Source organism: Hermetia illucens, chromosome 2, assembly GCF_905115235.1.
Source record: "Hermetia illucens chromosome 2, iHerIll2.2.curated.20191125, whole genome shotgun sequence".
NCBI lineage: Eukaryota > Metazoa > Arthropoda > Insecta > Diptera > Stratiomyidae > Hermetia > Hermetia illucens.
In genome coordinates, this window is record NC_051850.1 from 121,741,811 (window position 1) to 121,758,598 (window position 16,788).

Genomic DNA, 16,788 nt, shown 5'->3' on the forward strand with positions numbered 1-16,788 from the left:
CCCGCAACAACCGAGGAGGGATTAAGAGAGATCTGTAGAGGAATTCGAAATAACAAAACCCTCAAGTTATCTGATGAAAACAGGCCCAAGTGGTTCGCTATCGAAGCCCCCAAAAACCATCAGGAGTACTGTCTTCATATCCCGTTATCTATCTTTTAGGCACTATGGGAAAGATACCGAAGAGGGTGATATACAACATGCTGTTACGTTCGTTGAGCTTGGGGCTTTTTTATCGAAGCGACAGAATGGTCGTAGAACGGACTCGGGAGATAAGGCAATATATGTCATCGTGAGAATAATTCTCTAAGCTCTTTTAGCAAATGAGCTACTTTATCTGTACCAGATAAGGAGGCCGAATCCGGCCCATATGACTGCGGGCTCCCGAAAAGCAAAAAGTTGCACTGCAGATGGCCACAACGACTATTCCAAAACCCCGTTACATCTGAAGACTCGGAGCATCTTATGCTCAATTGCTTGAACCTGGAGACCGCGACGGACGCGTGACTTAGTCATGCATTTTTTCGGCTCAAACATAAGATACTCCTATCTCGGTCTTTGTAATTTTTTAGTTTTAGATCGGTTTCAGCATTGATATTTTTCATTATCGCGATAATCGATTGGCTGTGTTACGGATAACAAGTGCCTCTAGATGGATTTGCACTTCCGTTTCCTCTTTCTTATTTTTGTTGACGACCTAAGTCGCGTCTCTTAGTCGTTCCCTTTGGATTTGGCTTCGATTCCTGACGTTTGCTCCTCTTTCCTCTCTAATACTTTTAGTTTATCTGGTATACTAGACCGCTTTAAGGCTTTGTGTAAAACAAAATCTAATTAAAATCATTTACTGTCTGTCCGTCCGTCCGTCTGCCTGTCTGTCCATCACCCGAATGGATAACTTGGTACTGGTACTTCCGCGATCGTTCTTCTTAAATAAATGCAGTGGGTGTCGAAGCCGCCTTGGTCCCTCAATGATCTCCTTTCAACCCGTCAATCTTCGCTTTGGTTATTAGTATATTTGGTACGTTTGTGCTTCATTTGAACATCTCTTTTTCGGAATCTGTAGCTTGAAGATTGTAGCTTTAGACTGGCCCGCTCGCTCAGTGCCAAAAACCTCGGCAGTGGAGTTTCGAATCCCTGCGCTTTAACTTTCTTTCATCTTCCATTCTGGGTTTGTGTTACGGATATCCTTCCCATCGTCATTTTGATCCACGGAATAGAAATGAACTAACACGTGGCTATACATAGTCTGGGTGTCACTGGTGCCATGAGTACGACATCCGACGCAGTTCTGAATGCACTACTCAATTTGCAGTCCCTGGATATATTTATTCAAAGCACTGCAATGAGAACTGGGAAGAGGAAAGCGTGGCGGGATATACGGAAGTCTTCTACACCGATGGCTCAAAAATAGAAGAGGGTTCTGGAGCCGGAGTCTACCTCTCGAATAAAAACGAGAAGTGGGCTTTTCCTTTGGGACAATATGCAACGGTTTTTCAAGGCGAAGTTTATGCGATACTAAGGGCAGCAAACTGGGTGATTGACGAGTGGTTGAAGGCAGGCGCATCGCAATCTGCAGTGACTGCCAAGCTGAATTGAGGGCATTGAATAGTCCTTTGATCGCCTCGAAAATCGTTCAAGAATGCAGAAACCGTTTGAACTCTATCTCTAGATTCAATGCGGTGGAACTACTCTGGGTACCTGGTCACTGTGGCGTAGAGGGAAATGAAATCTCGGATGCATTAGCGAAAGAGGGGTCAATCTTCCCTATGCCAGGACCGGAACCAGCAATTGGAGTATCAGTAGCATTGGCTATGTCTGTTTTCAAAAACTAGGAACAAGCTTCCCATAATGACAGGTGGCAGAGCCTAAATACTGCTCGACACACCAAACTTTTCCTGCCAGAACCGAACATGCGTACCGCGAAGTTTATCCTGTTGAAAAGCAGGAGGACTTGCAGGTGTATTGTGGGCATTCTGATAGGCCATAATTCCTTAGTTGGGCATATGTTCAGAATAGGAATTACTCAAGATGATACGTGTCCCTCCTGTAATGAGGAAGCGGAATCCACGGAGCATTTCCTATGTGAATGCCCCGCCTATGGACGCATCAGGCATCAGATCTTTGGTGCCGATATTCTCCAGTTGCGAGGGGTAGCTTCACATCCACTAACGGGAATCCTGCGAGGCGTTAACGAATCCGGAATATTCTGTTAAACGGGGGTAGCGAGTACAATGGGCCAACACGGCCTGAGTGTTCAGAAGCTGTAGCTTCTCGCCCACTATACACATGCACATACACACACACGCCTAGACATAGTCTGAAAAGAAAGTAAACTCATCTCAATAGTAATGGCCTCATGTTTACACGTCAGTAAGTATGCTGCTATTCGCCACTCGGAATCGGAATTTGGCAACTCGTGTCTGGTTCTCCGATCGTCTGCTTTTCTGTTCGTCTCCCTGTCTATCTGTTCGTTTCTTTTTTAGAAAGATACTGCAGCGTCAGATTGCGGCAATATGTGGCTTTTGTACCCATTAAAATGATACTGCCACAAGGAGAAAGAAGAAGAACTTTCTCCTTGTGGCTGGCGCAAAACATTACTTCATAAAGAGCATTACGCTTTAAGCGCCGAAGCCTTCTGGTCTTCACTCCCTCCTTGCGTGCTCCGCTTTCTAATGTCCCGCCTAAATCCTTTTGTTTAAGGGGTTGACTGTGCATTAGTTTGCTTGACTTCCGCATTTCCTCAACAATGTTCTGTAGACTTATACAAATTGGTTGGCTCGCCCTCTCTGAGCAACTGTAGAAGGTGACATGCTCAGGGTCATCAAGTTTTTAACCAGATTCAGGGCAAAGGGGAGAGTTATCCAAACTGAATCGGTGCAGACGCTTCCTGTAATGTCACTAAGCGGTAAGTCCGATTGCTTTCACTCTCTAGTGCTTCCACTCATCCCGGCGCTGCATATAATAATATAGGCCAAACTACTTCTGCTACAAATAATCTGTACCTGTGTATTAAGTTTCCAGTGGTAGGCATTAACCGTGCTAACGGTACACTGCCGCTTTCTCACAAGTAGAGTCTAGGTATCTCTTGAAATTAATCGCGCGTCAATGATCACTCTCAGATACACAATTATATGGCCACCAATATGAAATCTAATCATATCTGATGGCTTAATCGTCCTACACATCAACATCTTCAGATTGTTTTGTGACGGTAATCGCTGCTAAATCTTCCCCCAAACCGATTATCGTGATCTCTTTTGACACAGCAGAGGACCCCAATCTTGTGGAATTTCTGCTCTGACGATGTGCTGCGTAGGTCTCCTATCTGTATTGGACCAAAAGTTGCTAAACTGTTGCTCTGGTAGTTTATCCCTATATTCTATGATAGAGCCTGTGGTGGATGACTCTACCTAGCATACTTCCTACATATTATACATGTACATTATTATACAATTATATAGCAAATCTGGCGGTATGATGGTGTATGCTACGGTTGCTTATTGCACTTTGATTACAAAACTAATCTTTGCCTCATCCACCGAGCGGGGAACTCCTTCTAAAACACATGTCTCAAACTTACTAAGAATCCATTCGGGTCTGGTCTTAAGAGCAGAATCCAAACCAGGAGCTTTATAATCATTGATTTAGCAAAGCACCTCCTCAGGTAGCCTCTTCGGGTCTAGCTAGGACGGTCGGCTGCACTTCCACTCGATTCGTGTCTAAATGCACTTGCTCAGGACTTGCGATTCTGATCGGTTTTCTTACCGGAACGGGGACACAATGGAGTATTTGGAGTTGGCATTCCCGCACCGTCAGTCGCGCTACTTGGTGAGGCATCCTCTTTGTTTGTGCGTCGCGATGTCGCGTCCGGTATTTCAGCCCAAGCTACCCCTTTTGCTTGTCGCTGCGGTGAACAATGTATTTTTGTGCTTCGCCAAACGTAGTCAGCTCTTCCTCCATCCCTGATATTTTGTCGATTTTTTTTTAATTACGATTATTCTTCATGGAAATCTCACCATCGCACCGTGTGCAAGGGTGCGGGCTGCAACGTTCGGCTCGAACCCCAGTTCCCTGCAGCTTGACCTGCGCTTTACAGATCCCGGAACTCACAGACGGATCAGCGCTTGCTCGGGGTATCGCGGTCTACTACCACCGGTTCAATGCATATAACCCGACCAGATACACGTCAAAACTACCACCTTGGCAGTGCTAGGCTCACATCACTTCATCGATGGCTCCGGGGACTCTCAGTGTGTCCCAACATATATCGGTCATTCACGGTTCGTTCTTCACTGAGAGGCTTTTCAAGGTCTGGGCCCTAGAACGCAGGTATACTGCCGGTTAGGAGGACAGAACTGCATACTCGAGCACCTCCAGGACGTCATTCCCCGCATCATAAGCGACCCATTAAAGTTTGCTGATGACGCCTGACGCTAACAAACTTGATATTAAACATCGCAGCCACTGCGATAAAAGTGAGATATGGCGATGTGAATTAAAAGAGCACTGCGCAGTGGTTAAATTAGATGTGAAGAATGCTTTTAACTCAGTAAACTGGTCGGCTTTCAAAACGTGCCTCATCTGAATGTACACTCCACGCTGCCTGAGAAACATTGTGTCTAACTACTTTACAGACATGGAGCTAAAGTCCGAGAGCGACAAATGCATAATTTACTACCGTATCTCAGCTGGAGTCCCTCTGGGGACGCAACTGGGTCCACTCTTGTGGAATATCATGCATGATTGGAGTTTTTCGCCTGCATTTACCAGTAGGGGTAAAAGTAGTATGTTTCGCCGACAATATTTCTGTGGTGGTAGTTGCCAAATACATCCATGAGATTGGGGGAGCAGCCAATGAAGTGATCTGGAAAATCAGAAGTTGAGTGGAAGTTGGTGGACTAGTCCTATAAGATCATAAAAAAGAAGCCGTTCTGATGACAAGCTGGAAGATCCTAGAATACTAGAAAATTCGGGTTGGAAGCCAGGAAGCCAAAGGGCGGTTAAATACTTAGGTGTGACCCAAGACTCAAATTGAAAGTGCATGTAGAGTGCATCGAAAAAAGGCAGCACTGTTGCAGGCAGAACTCTCGCAAGTGCTGTCAAATATAGGCGAACCCAAGTAACTCATAGAGTATTGCTACTTCTAGTCATTAGCTCAGTCTTGTTGTATGCCGTTCTTGTATGGACTCTAGCATTAACGACCAAGGAGAAGCTAATTGCGTTCGTATAGGTTATGTGCCAGGGATTACGTCCACGAATCACGCCTGTCAATGGTTCGTCTGAAGTCTTTGGAAGATACCAAATCCTGGCTTAGCCGAAAAAGACTTACGCAGCCGCTGATCATTCCCTTCTCCACACGAAGGGACGCACTTCATGGAGGATCTATCAACTCCACGCAGAATTGTCTGTCCATTCATACAAATAGTGCCATACGCACATATGTGCATCTTCATAAGGCTTACGCCAAGAATTCTCTTAAACACATAAAGGGATACACCTGTTGGGACATTTGGCATCTCTAGAGAGAGGGAAGCCATGGTGTTTAAGCATAGTTGGGACATCATACCCCGCTTAGGAACCGCAATAGTAATACTACAGTTCTCCAGCAACCTTGTACGAAGCCATCATTGTCAGATGAACGAGTCTGCTCAAGGCAGTTAATAGATATTTTCCTATATTGTTGATGTAATCCCACATTCTTTAACCTCAGGTCATTCCGATTTCATTACATATGCAAGTATTTAATAAATACTTGCGTAACCCCAGAAAATAATGCAACTCTTTCTCTTCGAAACGCATTTGTGCAGCCTTTTACCTCCATAGAACCATCGAATTTAGCGCGTCGTTGCAACAAATTTCCCATAAATGTAACAAGCGTGACTGTTATTGATCATTTATTTCCAACTAATTAACACCAGCACTTTTGGTTCCTACACAACATATGCAGGCGCGGATATTAAATTCGTTCATTATCCGAGCACCAGGTAACTGACATTTTCAAGACACAAATTACGCAAATTTAAATTAAAATTAAACTTTAACCGGTTCGAAATCTCATCTAATCACATGATTAAAACTCTTTAATGCTGCCATCAGCATTAGTTTCGAATCCCATCTTTTTCAAGTTAAAATGATGAAATTCTGCATACAATTTACCTCGGAGGCCACATGGACCAGAAGTCGAAACATGTTTCTGAGATTATGATTGAGTTTATAACACACGCAGCTGGGCGCCTATAGGTAAGCCTCAATTGCCCATAAAATTGATTTCCGGAAATTCCATTGAGGAGAGGGAGTTGGTATAAAGCGATCTACGAGAAATCGGAAAACTGCAGGGAAGCTTGGGATGGACCTCGAGGAAACAACGACGTGTTAGGCTGGAGTTTGAATTTGAATGAATTTTGGAATCAAGTTTCGCCGATCTCTGCTAATTGAGTTATCTTCTGCAATGACTATTTGCACTACTTATTTCGGTAGGTCACGTATACCGCTTTCACTTTCCAGAAATAACCGATTAAAACGCAAATTTATCCACTGCCATGGAATTTATTTCCTACCATCTATCACATCAAACTATTCAAATCCTTGACTCACTTAGAATCGTCGTTGGGGTTCGTCCTTTGGTGGGTGGGTGCGGATCCATTCCAAAGCTCTCAAGATAGCTTCTGGTACTGGTGGAGCGACTGGGATGTGGGATCCGGTTGGTTGGTATCCGTTAGCATCGGCAACATAAGCCAATTGAACAGCTTCTCCTTCAGGTGAAATCCATGAGGCTGATCCTTGAGCGCCATCAGCGTTTCCGCTTTCTTGAGCACTGATTCCGTTGGTGGTCTCGAAGGCATAGCGGAATTGACCATCTGGGCTGATGTCGTTGGTTAAACTCTTGGTTTCAGCATCCTTGTTGATGTGGTCAGCAGCGGCTAATCCCAAAAGGACGGCTACAACGATCTAGAATACAAGTGGCGAGAATTAGTATAATCCACTCCGGGTCCGGATGATGAGACGGTATCACTTACAAGCTTGTACATTTTGTTTTGCGTGTATCTTTGAAAGATCTAATCAAACTGATAATCTGGAGATGCTCGCACTGGCGTTTTATACAGTTCACCTAACCTTCAAATGAGCTATAAAATGGTTCCGGTTGATGCTCCTTCAAACTATACTAAACTCTTTTCGTAGGTGGTGTTAAAAACTATCGGGGATAGGTCGGTATCTCATAGAAAAAACCTCCAGCATTCAAAGACATTAGCATACAAATTAGATCACTTTATAACGCATTGGTAAACCAAACGGCATTCTTTCCGAGTCATATTCCAGTAGACGCAGATACTAAGCTCGAAACTAGAATTGTCATTTCAGAATATGGTCAAAATAATCCAAGGCTAGGAAAGATTCACAGAGTTAACAAGTAGTACGGGCAAGTGTGGTTGCTCAACATGGGCTAACTCGAAATGGTACTATGAGCAATTAAAATATTTATTCCCATGGCGAAGCAGAATATACATTAAATCCTAACAAAATAACTATTGAAAGACGGTTAGTAGGTGACCCCATCGAAACCAGAAATTGTGACGAGAGCGATTCGCATGTTCACACGAATATTTATGCGATATTTTCAATATTCGAAGCTTAGTCAGTTTTGCTAATAATTATGTTATATATGTATACATGCTGCGGAAAAGTATTTGATTTGTAGTAGAAAAATTGCAGACGCATCGAACAGGCAACCAGATAGGTCCTTGAACTATCCTCAGACTAACAACAATTCTCACATTCAGCAGTTCCTCACAGGATACAAAGGTGACAGTTTCTGCAATGATCTAGAGGATATAATTTCCAAAATTGTTCTAAGTGCAGTAAACTCTGGAAAATATCCTGTTTCTTTGCTTCAGATTCGACATATTGAAGAGGAGACTGAATCACAAGGTGATGGCAAACATATCCCTATATAGAATATAATTGGGAAGCTGGTCAATTCAAGGGACACCTGGCATGCATTTATTTTAAAGGCAAAGTTGAACAAAACATGGGCGGCCTGGTCTGATTATGCTTCAGGTTAAAGTTGCATAATTCGGCAAGTCCTCACACGACCTCCGCGTGGTGGCCGCTGGAAACCGTCTTCGGGCGGGCCAAGAGTGTGTAGGGCCGGGCTGGGAGTAGGCTCATCCAACTGACGACGATCTGCTTGTCTGCTGGTCATGTGTTAGGGGCAAGTAGATCTGGCGGGGGGATGGACTGAAGCAACAGCCCGGGGATCGTCCTCCCTGCACCGGAGAAGGTGCTAATAGGACCCCAAGCCAAGGTGGAACAGCATACGCCGAAGGCTGCGTGGCCAATGGGGAGCTTGGTCTTTAGTATGCGAACTCTGAATACTTTGGGCACCTTCAGTTTCAAATAAGACCCTTACCTTGGTGGCCGGGCCAGCCAGGGTGGACATTCTTCCCGGACTACTCGTGGGACCAAGACATGGACTCAATTAACAAAAAAACTAAAACGACGATAGAAGAGGAGGCGATGATGCCAGGCGCATCATCGGAGGACGAGCTGCTGGCCTCCAGCCAGGAGACAGTGGCCGTCGAGAGCAGTACACTCGGTGCCAGCCGTAGCACCATTGTGCTGAAACCAACCGCAGGGACCTCCCGGAGCGAGGCGTCAGACGGACTAGTGGCTTCCAGCCTGGAACCCACTGCCGTCAAGCTGGGTGTAGCGAGTACCAGACATAGTACTCCTGACCCGAAGCCCTCAGCGTCGGGGGATCCCTCGGAAGCGAAAACCGACAAAAATGTCGGTCGCCGGAAACCGGCTAAGAAGCGAAGGTCCACGGGTGTCCAGTACCAGAAGGCCATGCATATTCTCGGCAAGATTGCCAAGAATAAGGAGGCCGGTAGTGTCGACGAGCGGGATGAAAAGGACCTCGCTAAATACCAGGCGATTATTGATGAATACAACAGCAAATGCCGGGCTGACGAGGTCGAACAAGATAAGAAGCGGAGCAGAGTGGGCAAGAGCGCAGACGCCAAACAACATACGGAGGAAATTGTACAGCAGCCGTCAGCCGACGGGCCACGTACTGCGAAGCCCTTCAGCGACGTGGCCAAGAATCACTTACGTGTGGCACTGGCGGATAGCAATTCTGCTAGCGGCAAACTAACGCTGGAGGTGTGGACCAGTGTTGAGGCTAGACTGTCGGGCATGGTCTATGAACATCTCGTGGAGACTGAAGGCAAACACCAGGGACTCACTCCCCACTTTGATTCATCTCAGGTGGTCCGTGGGTTCCACGTAATAGCTTGCATGGACCAGTTCTCTAAGGACTTTCTCGGCTCATGTGTCGCTAAGATCAGCGACGCCTGGGAGGGCGTTAAGCTCCAGATTATCCCTTACGACGAGATTCCCAGGAGACCGGTCGCTCGCATCTGGTTGCCGAAAATCCGCATGGAGAAGGACAAGCTCGTCCATTTCCTGCGTCTACAACCCCGGGATTCCCATGGATGACTGGGTTGTTATAAAGGAGGAGGAACCTCAGATAAACAGCCAGCCCGTACTACTCCGCATAAACGAGGAGTGCCTGGAGGCACTGAAAAAGGCTGATTATAAAGTGTGGTTCGGAGTCAGGAATGCTAAGGTAAAAGTGTTCCGCTCTGCAAAACCGGACGACGACCTTGACCCAATCGACGCCGCCAACGAGCTGTTGGAGGAGATGACGATCGACGGTCCGACGGGGGCTGACAAACCCCCCACGCAAGCAGATCATGCTGAGGGTAACGCAGATAAATCTGCAGCACTCAAAGTGTGCCTCGGCTAATCTGCTCGTCTTCCTCTTAGAGGAAAACATCGACATCGCATTAATACAGGAGCCCTGGGTCGGAAGCGACCGAACCATCAAAGGGCTCCAAAGCAAATATTTTAATTTATTCCACAGCACAGGAGACGCTGATCAGGCTAAACCTAGAGCATGTATTCTTGCGAGGAAGAGTCTGCACGCTTTCCTGTGCCCGGACCTGAGTTCCAGTGACCTAGTTGTGGTCAAACTGGAGCAGGTGGGGGCAGATAACGTGTATATTTCCTCGGCGTACATGGCTCACGACCGATCAGCTCCGCCAGAAGAACTACAACATCTGACGAACATCATAACAGCAAAGAAAGCCAACCTACTGATAGGCTACGACGCAAATGCAAGGCATACGCTTTGGGGCAGCTCCGAAATCAACGAAAGAGGTGAGTCATTCTTTGATTTTATTATTACTTCAAATCTATCGGTGTGTAACAGGGGCAGTACACCAACCTTTCATTTCCCGATGTACACCGCTGTAGTGCGTCCGATCCTGACGTACGGCTCTATTGTATGGTGGCAGGCTTTGAAGAAGAAATACTTTAGAACGATGCTTAATAGGATTCAAAGAACCGCGTGTGCAGGTGCTAAGGGGGCTCTGCGGTCCTACCCGGCAGATGCTCTCAATGTACTCCAGCATCTCCTCCCCCTAGACCTCCACATCAAATATGTTGCAGCGTGCAGTGCCGTCAGACTACGTGAGTCCGGATGCTGGGCAGCGAAGTCCTACGGCCACAGCAACATCCTAGATGAAATACCTCGAGTAATCTGGGCATTCCCCACGGACTATGTCACACGCAAACTGAATTTCACGAAAAACTTTGCTGTGGACCTTCCAACCAGGGCAAAGTGGAAGACCGGCGGCGTATTGCAAGCCTATGACACGGTATTCTTTACGGACGGATCGAAGATGGCCTATGGAGTCGGCACGGGGGTTTTCTCGAATACACACGGTGTATCCAAGTCGTATGGTCTCCCAGGTTTCACCAGTGTATTCCAGGCGAAAGTATTGGCGATATTGGAAGTCTGTCGATGGCTGGAGCGTGATTCGAGCCCCAAGCGTAACATAGCCATTCTGACCGACAGCCAAGCGGCCATCAAGGCCTTGTACTCAACGACGACATCTTCCCGGCTGGTGGGGCAGTGCAGAGACGCGCTCAACCATCTGGGCGGCACGCTCAAGGTCACTCTCCTCTGGGTTCCCGGGCATAGGAACATAGAGGGGAATGAGCGGGCTGACGGATTGACCAGGCAAGGCTCTGCTCTTCGCAGTCCCTCGGCGAATACAGTCGGTGTTCCGCTGGCGGCTGTCGGGGGCCGAGTCTACTCGCACTACCTAGCAACCGCGGGCCTGAGATGGCGAAGGCTTACAAGCTGTGCCAAATCAAGGAGAATTTGGCCCGCTTATAACATAGCCCGGTCACGAGAGCTCCTGTGCCAGACGCGTGCAAATGCATTCAAGATTACGGCGGTCTGCACGGGGCACTGGCCCATAGGGGACCATGCCGCTAGGCTCGGCTTACCCTACAACTCGCATTGCCGAAGCTGCGGAGAAGGAAGGGAAACCCTCATGCACTTTCTCTGCGATTGCCCAGCTCTGGCTCGAGTCAGGCTGCGGACACTGGGTAAACCATTCTTTGGGAACCTCAGTGAGATTTCTAGCTGCAGGGTCGGAGAGCTGCTTTCCTTCGTGAATGCTACGGGCTGGCGCTGAAGATCCGAGCCAGCTGGACTCTGCTTCCCTGTTCCTATAACAACAGTCACGGTCTTAGGAGTTTGTGGTATCAAAATGGCGCACCAAAGCGCTAATTGGGCTCCTCGGAGCGGCCACTGATACCTACCTACCTACCTGAACAAAACATGACAAAGTTATGAGACAGGAGGACAAAAGGAGAGAGGGACGAACAGGGGAAGCTCGAAGAGTTCGAATCATGAGAACCTATAGATATTTCCGCCTCACGAAGAGTCGGGAAGGTTAAAGGTGGTTTCCAGTTGGTTCTAATTCCTCACGTCATCATTGAGCTATGTAATGTGTAAGCGTACAACATCTCTGCAGTAAAAACAATTAAGTCAGTTACCGCAAACTTTTTGAGAGTGCGCAGTATAGCTTTAAAATTCTATCCACGTAAATGTCTCCATCATGGTGTCACTTCTCACAAATGAGAATATGTATAAATTAATAAATTCTGTAAAGGAAAATCTGTTGCTGGTAATAGTGTATCTATTAACTATAGTATCTCAAGCAAGCCTAAAATCTCCAATCGCATGTGAGCGAGGAATATACGCACAGTGACCATCAGGCTATCATCTTCCAGATGGAGCGTACGACAGGAGCAAAGTGAATCAAGAACACTGCAATATCGGGTTGGACCTCCAAAAAACTTGATGAAGAAATGTTCGAGGAAATACTTCTGCAGGAAGCGATGCCGGTGGAAAATGCACGAGAAAAGGTGGCGCGGTCCTTGAAAAGTTACAAAAAGCTTGTGACGCTTCCATGCCTCGCCGCACGGTACTCAAAAAACAAATGCCCAACTTCTGGTGGAATGCCGAAATCGAAGAACTTCGTAAAGTTTGCCTAAAAGCTAGAAGACACAGCCAACGTAGCAGAAACCGGTCTGAGTCTGAAGAGTTGCACAACCAATATAAGAAGGCGAGGAAAACATTGCAAGCAGCCATCTCTAGAAGTAAAACTGAACACTTCAAGAGGTTATGCAAGGAAGCGGACTTCGACCCATGGGGAGGTGCATACAAGGCACTTATGGCAATAATCAAGGGAAAGCGCTCACCGCCGATCACCAACTCTGATTTGCTGCGGGAAATCATTAGCACTCTCTTCCCATACGTTTCAACTCAGTCGAACCTACCCACTGTCCAGGTAGATCCCGGTGAAATTCCCGAGGTGACCACGAAAGAAGTCTTGGAAGCCGCGAAGAAGATTGCCGAAAATAAAGCCCCAGGTTTAGACGGCATTCCGAATAAAGCACTGACAGTGGCCGTCAAGACAGTTCCAAGGTGGTTCTCTGAAACATTTACCACGTGCCTCATAGATGGGAGTTTCCCGGAAGAGTGGTGGAAACAGAAGCTTGTGCTGATCCCGAAGCCAAATAAACCTTGGGTGATCCTTCGCCTTATAGACCTATATGCCTGCTAAACGGCATCGGCAAACTTTTCGAACGGGTCATCTTCAATAGGCTTGTACCAATCACAGAAAGGGAGGGTGGTCTCTCAGGCAGGCAGTTGGGATTCCGAAAGGCAAAATCTACTGTCAATGCCATCAGCACGGTGACGGAAATTGCGGAAAAAGCAATGGAGGCCAATAAATCTTGCGCGGTTGTGAAGAATGCCTTTAATACGGCAAAATGGAACAAAATAATTGCGGCTTTAACCAAATTGGGCGCTCCTAAATATCTGATGCACATAGTCATGGAATTTCTTCGGGAGAGGATATTATGTTACGATTCGGACGATTATTATTATTATTAAGACATTGATGAGATCGAGGTACTTACAAACGAGGCAATTTTTGAAATCAGGTCTTGGCTAGAGGACGCTGGTCTGACACTCGCGGAGCATAAAACCGAGGTAGTTTTGATTACAAAGCGAAGGAAGCAGACGTCGATAAAGATCAGGATTGGAGACCACATAATACAGTCGCAGCCAACGCTTAAATACCTAGGAGTTATGGTTGACCAAAGACTGAAATTCAAGTCTCATCTTGAAAATTTAGCAACCAAGGGAGTGGCTACATTGTTGGCAAGAATGTTGCCAAATATAGGTGGTCCTAGGCAAAGCCGTCGGCTCCTGATCTCGAGAGTTGTTAGCTCCATCTTGCTTTATGCAGCTCCAGTCTGGGCATCGTCTTTGAAGGTGGAAGCAAACAGAAGAAAAATCGCAGCCCCATACCGATTGAGCGCATTACGTACGTCATGCGCTTACCGTACAACTTCAGATGAAGCAGCTTGTGTGATAGCCGGCATGATCCCCATCGACATCTTGGCGAATGAGGGTCGACGCCTGTATGACCCATCATATGCAATCGGTGAGTCTTATACAAATCATCGGCAATTGGCACGAAGTGATTCTATTTTGGAATGACAGAAAAGGTGGGATGATTCACCTAAAGGACGCTGGACACACAGGATTATTCCAGATGTCTCTAAAGGGATCAAGCGAAGACACGGCGAGGTTAGTTACCACTTAACTCAATTCCTAAGCGGACACGGAGGGTACCGTGCATACCTTTACCGCTTCGGGCGTGACGACTCCCCGTATTGCCCAACATGCGTGATGATTCCGGAAGATACGGAGCATGTTGTTTTTAACTGCCCGCGGTTCGCTGCACACAGAGCGGAGGCGGAAATTAACGCCGAGGCACGGTTGACACCCGAGAATATCGTGGACCGCATGCTGACAAATAACGACAGAAGCTGCAGTTGATAACTGATCCTGCCCCGCGATGTAATACCGAAATCGCAGTCCCGCGGGGTAAGCGAAGGAGAAAGAGGTGGTTTTAGTGAGTAAAAGTCTCACATAACCGTATGGCAGAAGCCAGCGGTAGGCTTTGAACCTTTCCACCTTCCAACGTATAAAAAAAAGCCTAAAATCAACAGGAATTTCAAAATATTCCCTACTTCCAAGTATTTCAACGTGAGTTAATCTCAGAAGAGCCTTTATACATGTTCCCCACTGACACTCACACAAGCCAGTCTTTGAAGTTTTTGTAACTTCCTTTCTACTGTGCTGGGTTCAGTTCATTCTACCCCATCGGTAATCATTGGCTTTACAGTTTAATTAATATCTTCGAGGTGTAACCCTATTTGTTCCCTGCTATGGACCCGCAATTCATCGGAGCCCTTGTAACTTGCTCATATATGTTTTCAGGATGCGTCTTCCAGAGTAATTTCTGGTCTAGTGTAATTCCCAAATTTCCGATCCCTATTTCTTGTTTATTCTCCATACCATGTAACCGAATGGTTCTCAGATGATCAAGCTTACGCTTCATACTGAATGGTAGCTTTGGTTGGATTGATCCTTCTTTGACCAGTTTGGATCCTACTGCATTGGTTATCTTCGTATTTGCCCCTACAGATTAAAACAGAGTCGTCAGCGTAACGCTGGACTTGTATACCAATATTTATTAGCTCCTCTAGGAGCTCATCAACTGCCATACTCTACATAAACGGTGATAGTTCCCTACCCTGTGAAAAACCTTAACTATTGTTCATAAAATTTGAATTTGTACTTGTCGGTATTTCTATTTGCCTACTCTATAGTATTCTGCTTTTTGACAAGGCCGGGGTTTTTCTCACTCCCTCGCAAATCAGGGCATCTTGTATCTCTGTGTGCGATGTATTGTGGAACACTCCTTTGATGGTCAAGAACGCACACGGTGCTATTTCTTTTGTTTGTATGGCATCCCATGAAACATTCGTTAGCTAATGCAGGGCGGTTTCGGTTGACCGCTCTGCCCGGTAAGCGTGTTGATACTGATGTGGGGAATTGTGCATTAGAACATCAGTTTTAATATATGTGCAGTTGTCTACGACCTTCTTCATTGTTTTGAATATGGAAGAGGCAAATTGGTTTGAAGCATTTAAGGATCGCAATGCTCAGTATGGGACTTTTTACCAATTCTGATCTTTAAACGACGTTTGCCTCCTTCGCTTTGAGATAAAAACTACCTTGGTTTTATGCTCTGCCACTTCGACCTCCTCAATATCTTATGCCACGATAGTCACTCCAATGGTGTCTGCGAAGTCAATGATTGTCACTCCTTTGAGCAGCTGCAACTTCAAAATTCCGTCATACATTATTGTCCGCTGGGGAGCACCAAGGACCAATTGTTGTGGAATCCCACAGGTTGTTCTACACATCTTAGGTCCATCATCCGAGTCGTAACACAATAGGCCCTTCCGATCGCATTGACAGTAAATCTTGCCTTCGGAATATCTGTCTGACTGTGATCAGCACAAGCCTATTAAAGATATTCCTTTCGAAAAATGTGCCGATGCCGTTTAATAGCCATATACGCCGATAAGACGAACGAACGCCCGAAGCTTTATTTGGCTTCGAGATTAGGATAAGCTGCTGCTGCTTCCTTCACTTTTCCGATAAAGTCCCAAACCACTTTGGAACTGTTTTGACGGCCACTACCAGAGCTTTATTTAGAATGCCATCTAAATTGGGATCTTTATTTTTGACAATTTTTTTCGTGGCTTCCAGGACTTCTTCAATGGTTACCTCGGGGATTTCATCGACAGCTATCTGGAGAGTGTGTAGATTTCATTCACTTCAAGCATGTGCTGAGAGAGTACTGATGTTATCCCGTAACAAATCACCCTTTAGTAACGCCATAACTGCCTTATATGTACTTCCCCATAGGTCGGCTGTCTACCTATCCGTCTATCACACGAGATTTAATCCGAACCGGCTGGAGTTATCATTACCAAATTTTGCGAGAATCTCTGGCGGCTCGCACTACTTTGAGGAGCAGCTCGCTCCGCTTCGCTCTTCATGATATATGCGTGTTCAGGAAAACTCATCGCTAAACAAAAAGTAATATATTTCGAACAATAATTCCTACCCTTGTCGGGTTTTGAATTAAACAAAAATAGAGCCCAATGACGACTGTGAGCAGTTTCACTTACGCTGCTGCTCAAGGTGAAGGTGCGGAGCAGCGTCTAATTACATCGCCTCCAACCTGCGATAGAAACCAATCAGCTCCAATGATTGTTTGCGGGTAGTATTCCGCCCAGACGGATATATATCTACACTAGTATCAACGCTATTCAATTTTTGTTCTTATACATGTACATATATATGCTTTGGTGTATGCAGTAAAATGGAAATATTCAGATTCCTGCTATCAATTTTAATAGGGATGTGCTTATATATATATACATGTATGGTGCTCATCAGTATGCGGTAATAGGCAATATTTGTTTAGGATGAACATTTAT

The 16,788-nt window shown here is 46.1% G+C and overlaps 1 protein-coding gene across 1 annotated transcript; it reads right to left on the reverse strand.

The window, feature by feature from the left end:
- Nucleotides 1-6,523: 6,523 nt before the first annotated feature.
- Nucleotides 6,524-7,158, reverse strand: LOC119648889 (pupal cuticle protein Edg-78E-like). Its single transcript, XM_038050786.1, has 2 exons — nucleotides 7,014-7,158; nucleotides 6,524-6,945 (listed from the first exon to the last, which is right to left on the reverse strand). The coding sequence occupies exons 1-2, from the start codon at nucleotides 7,023-7,025 to the stop codon at nucleotides 6,592-6,594; spliced, it is 366 nt and encodes a 121-aa protein (XP_037906714.1). The 5' UTR covers nucleotides 7,026-7,158; the 3' UTR covers nucleotides 6,524-6,591.
- Nucleotides 7,159-16,788: the final 9,630 nt, after the last annotated feature.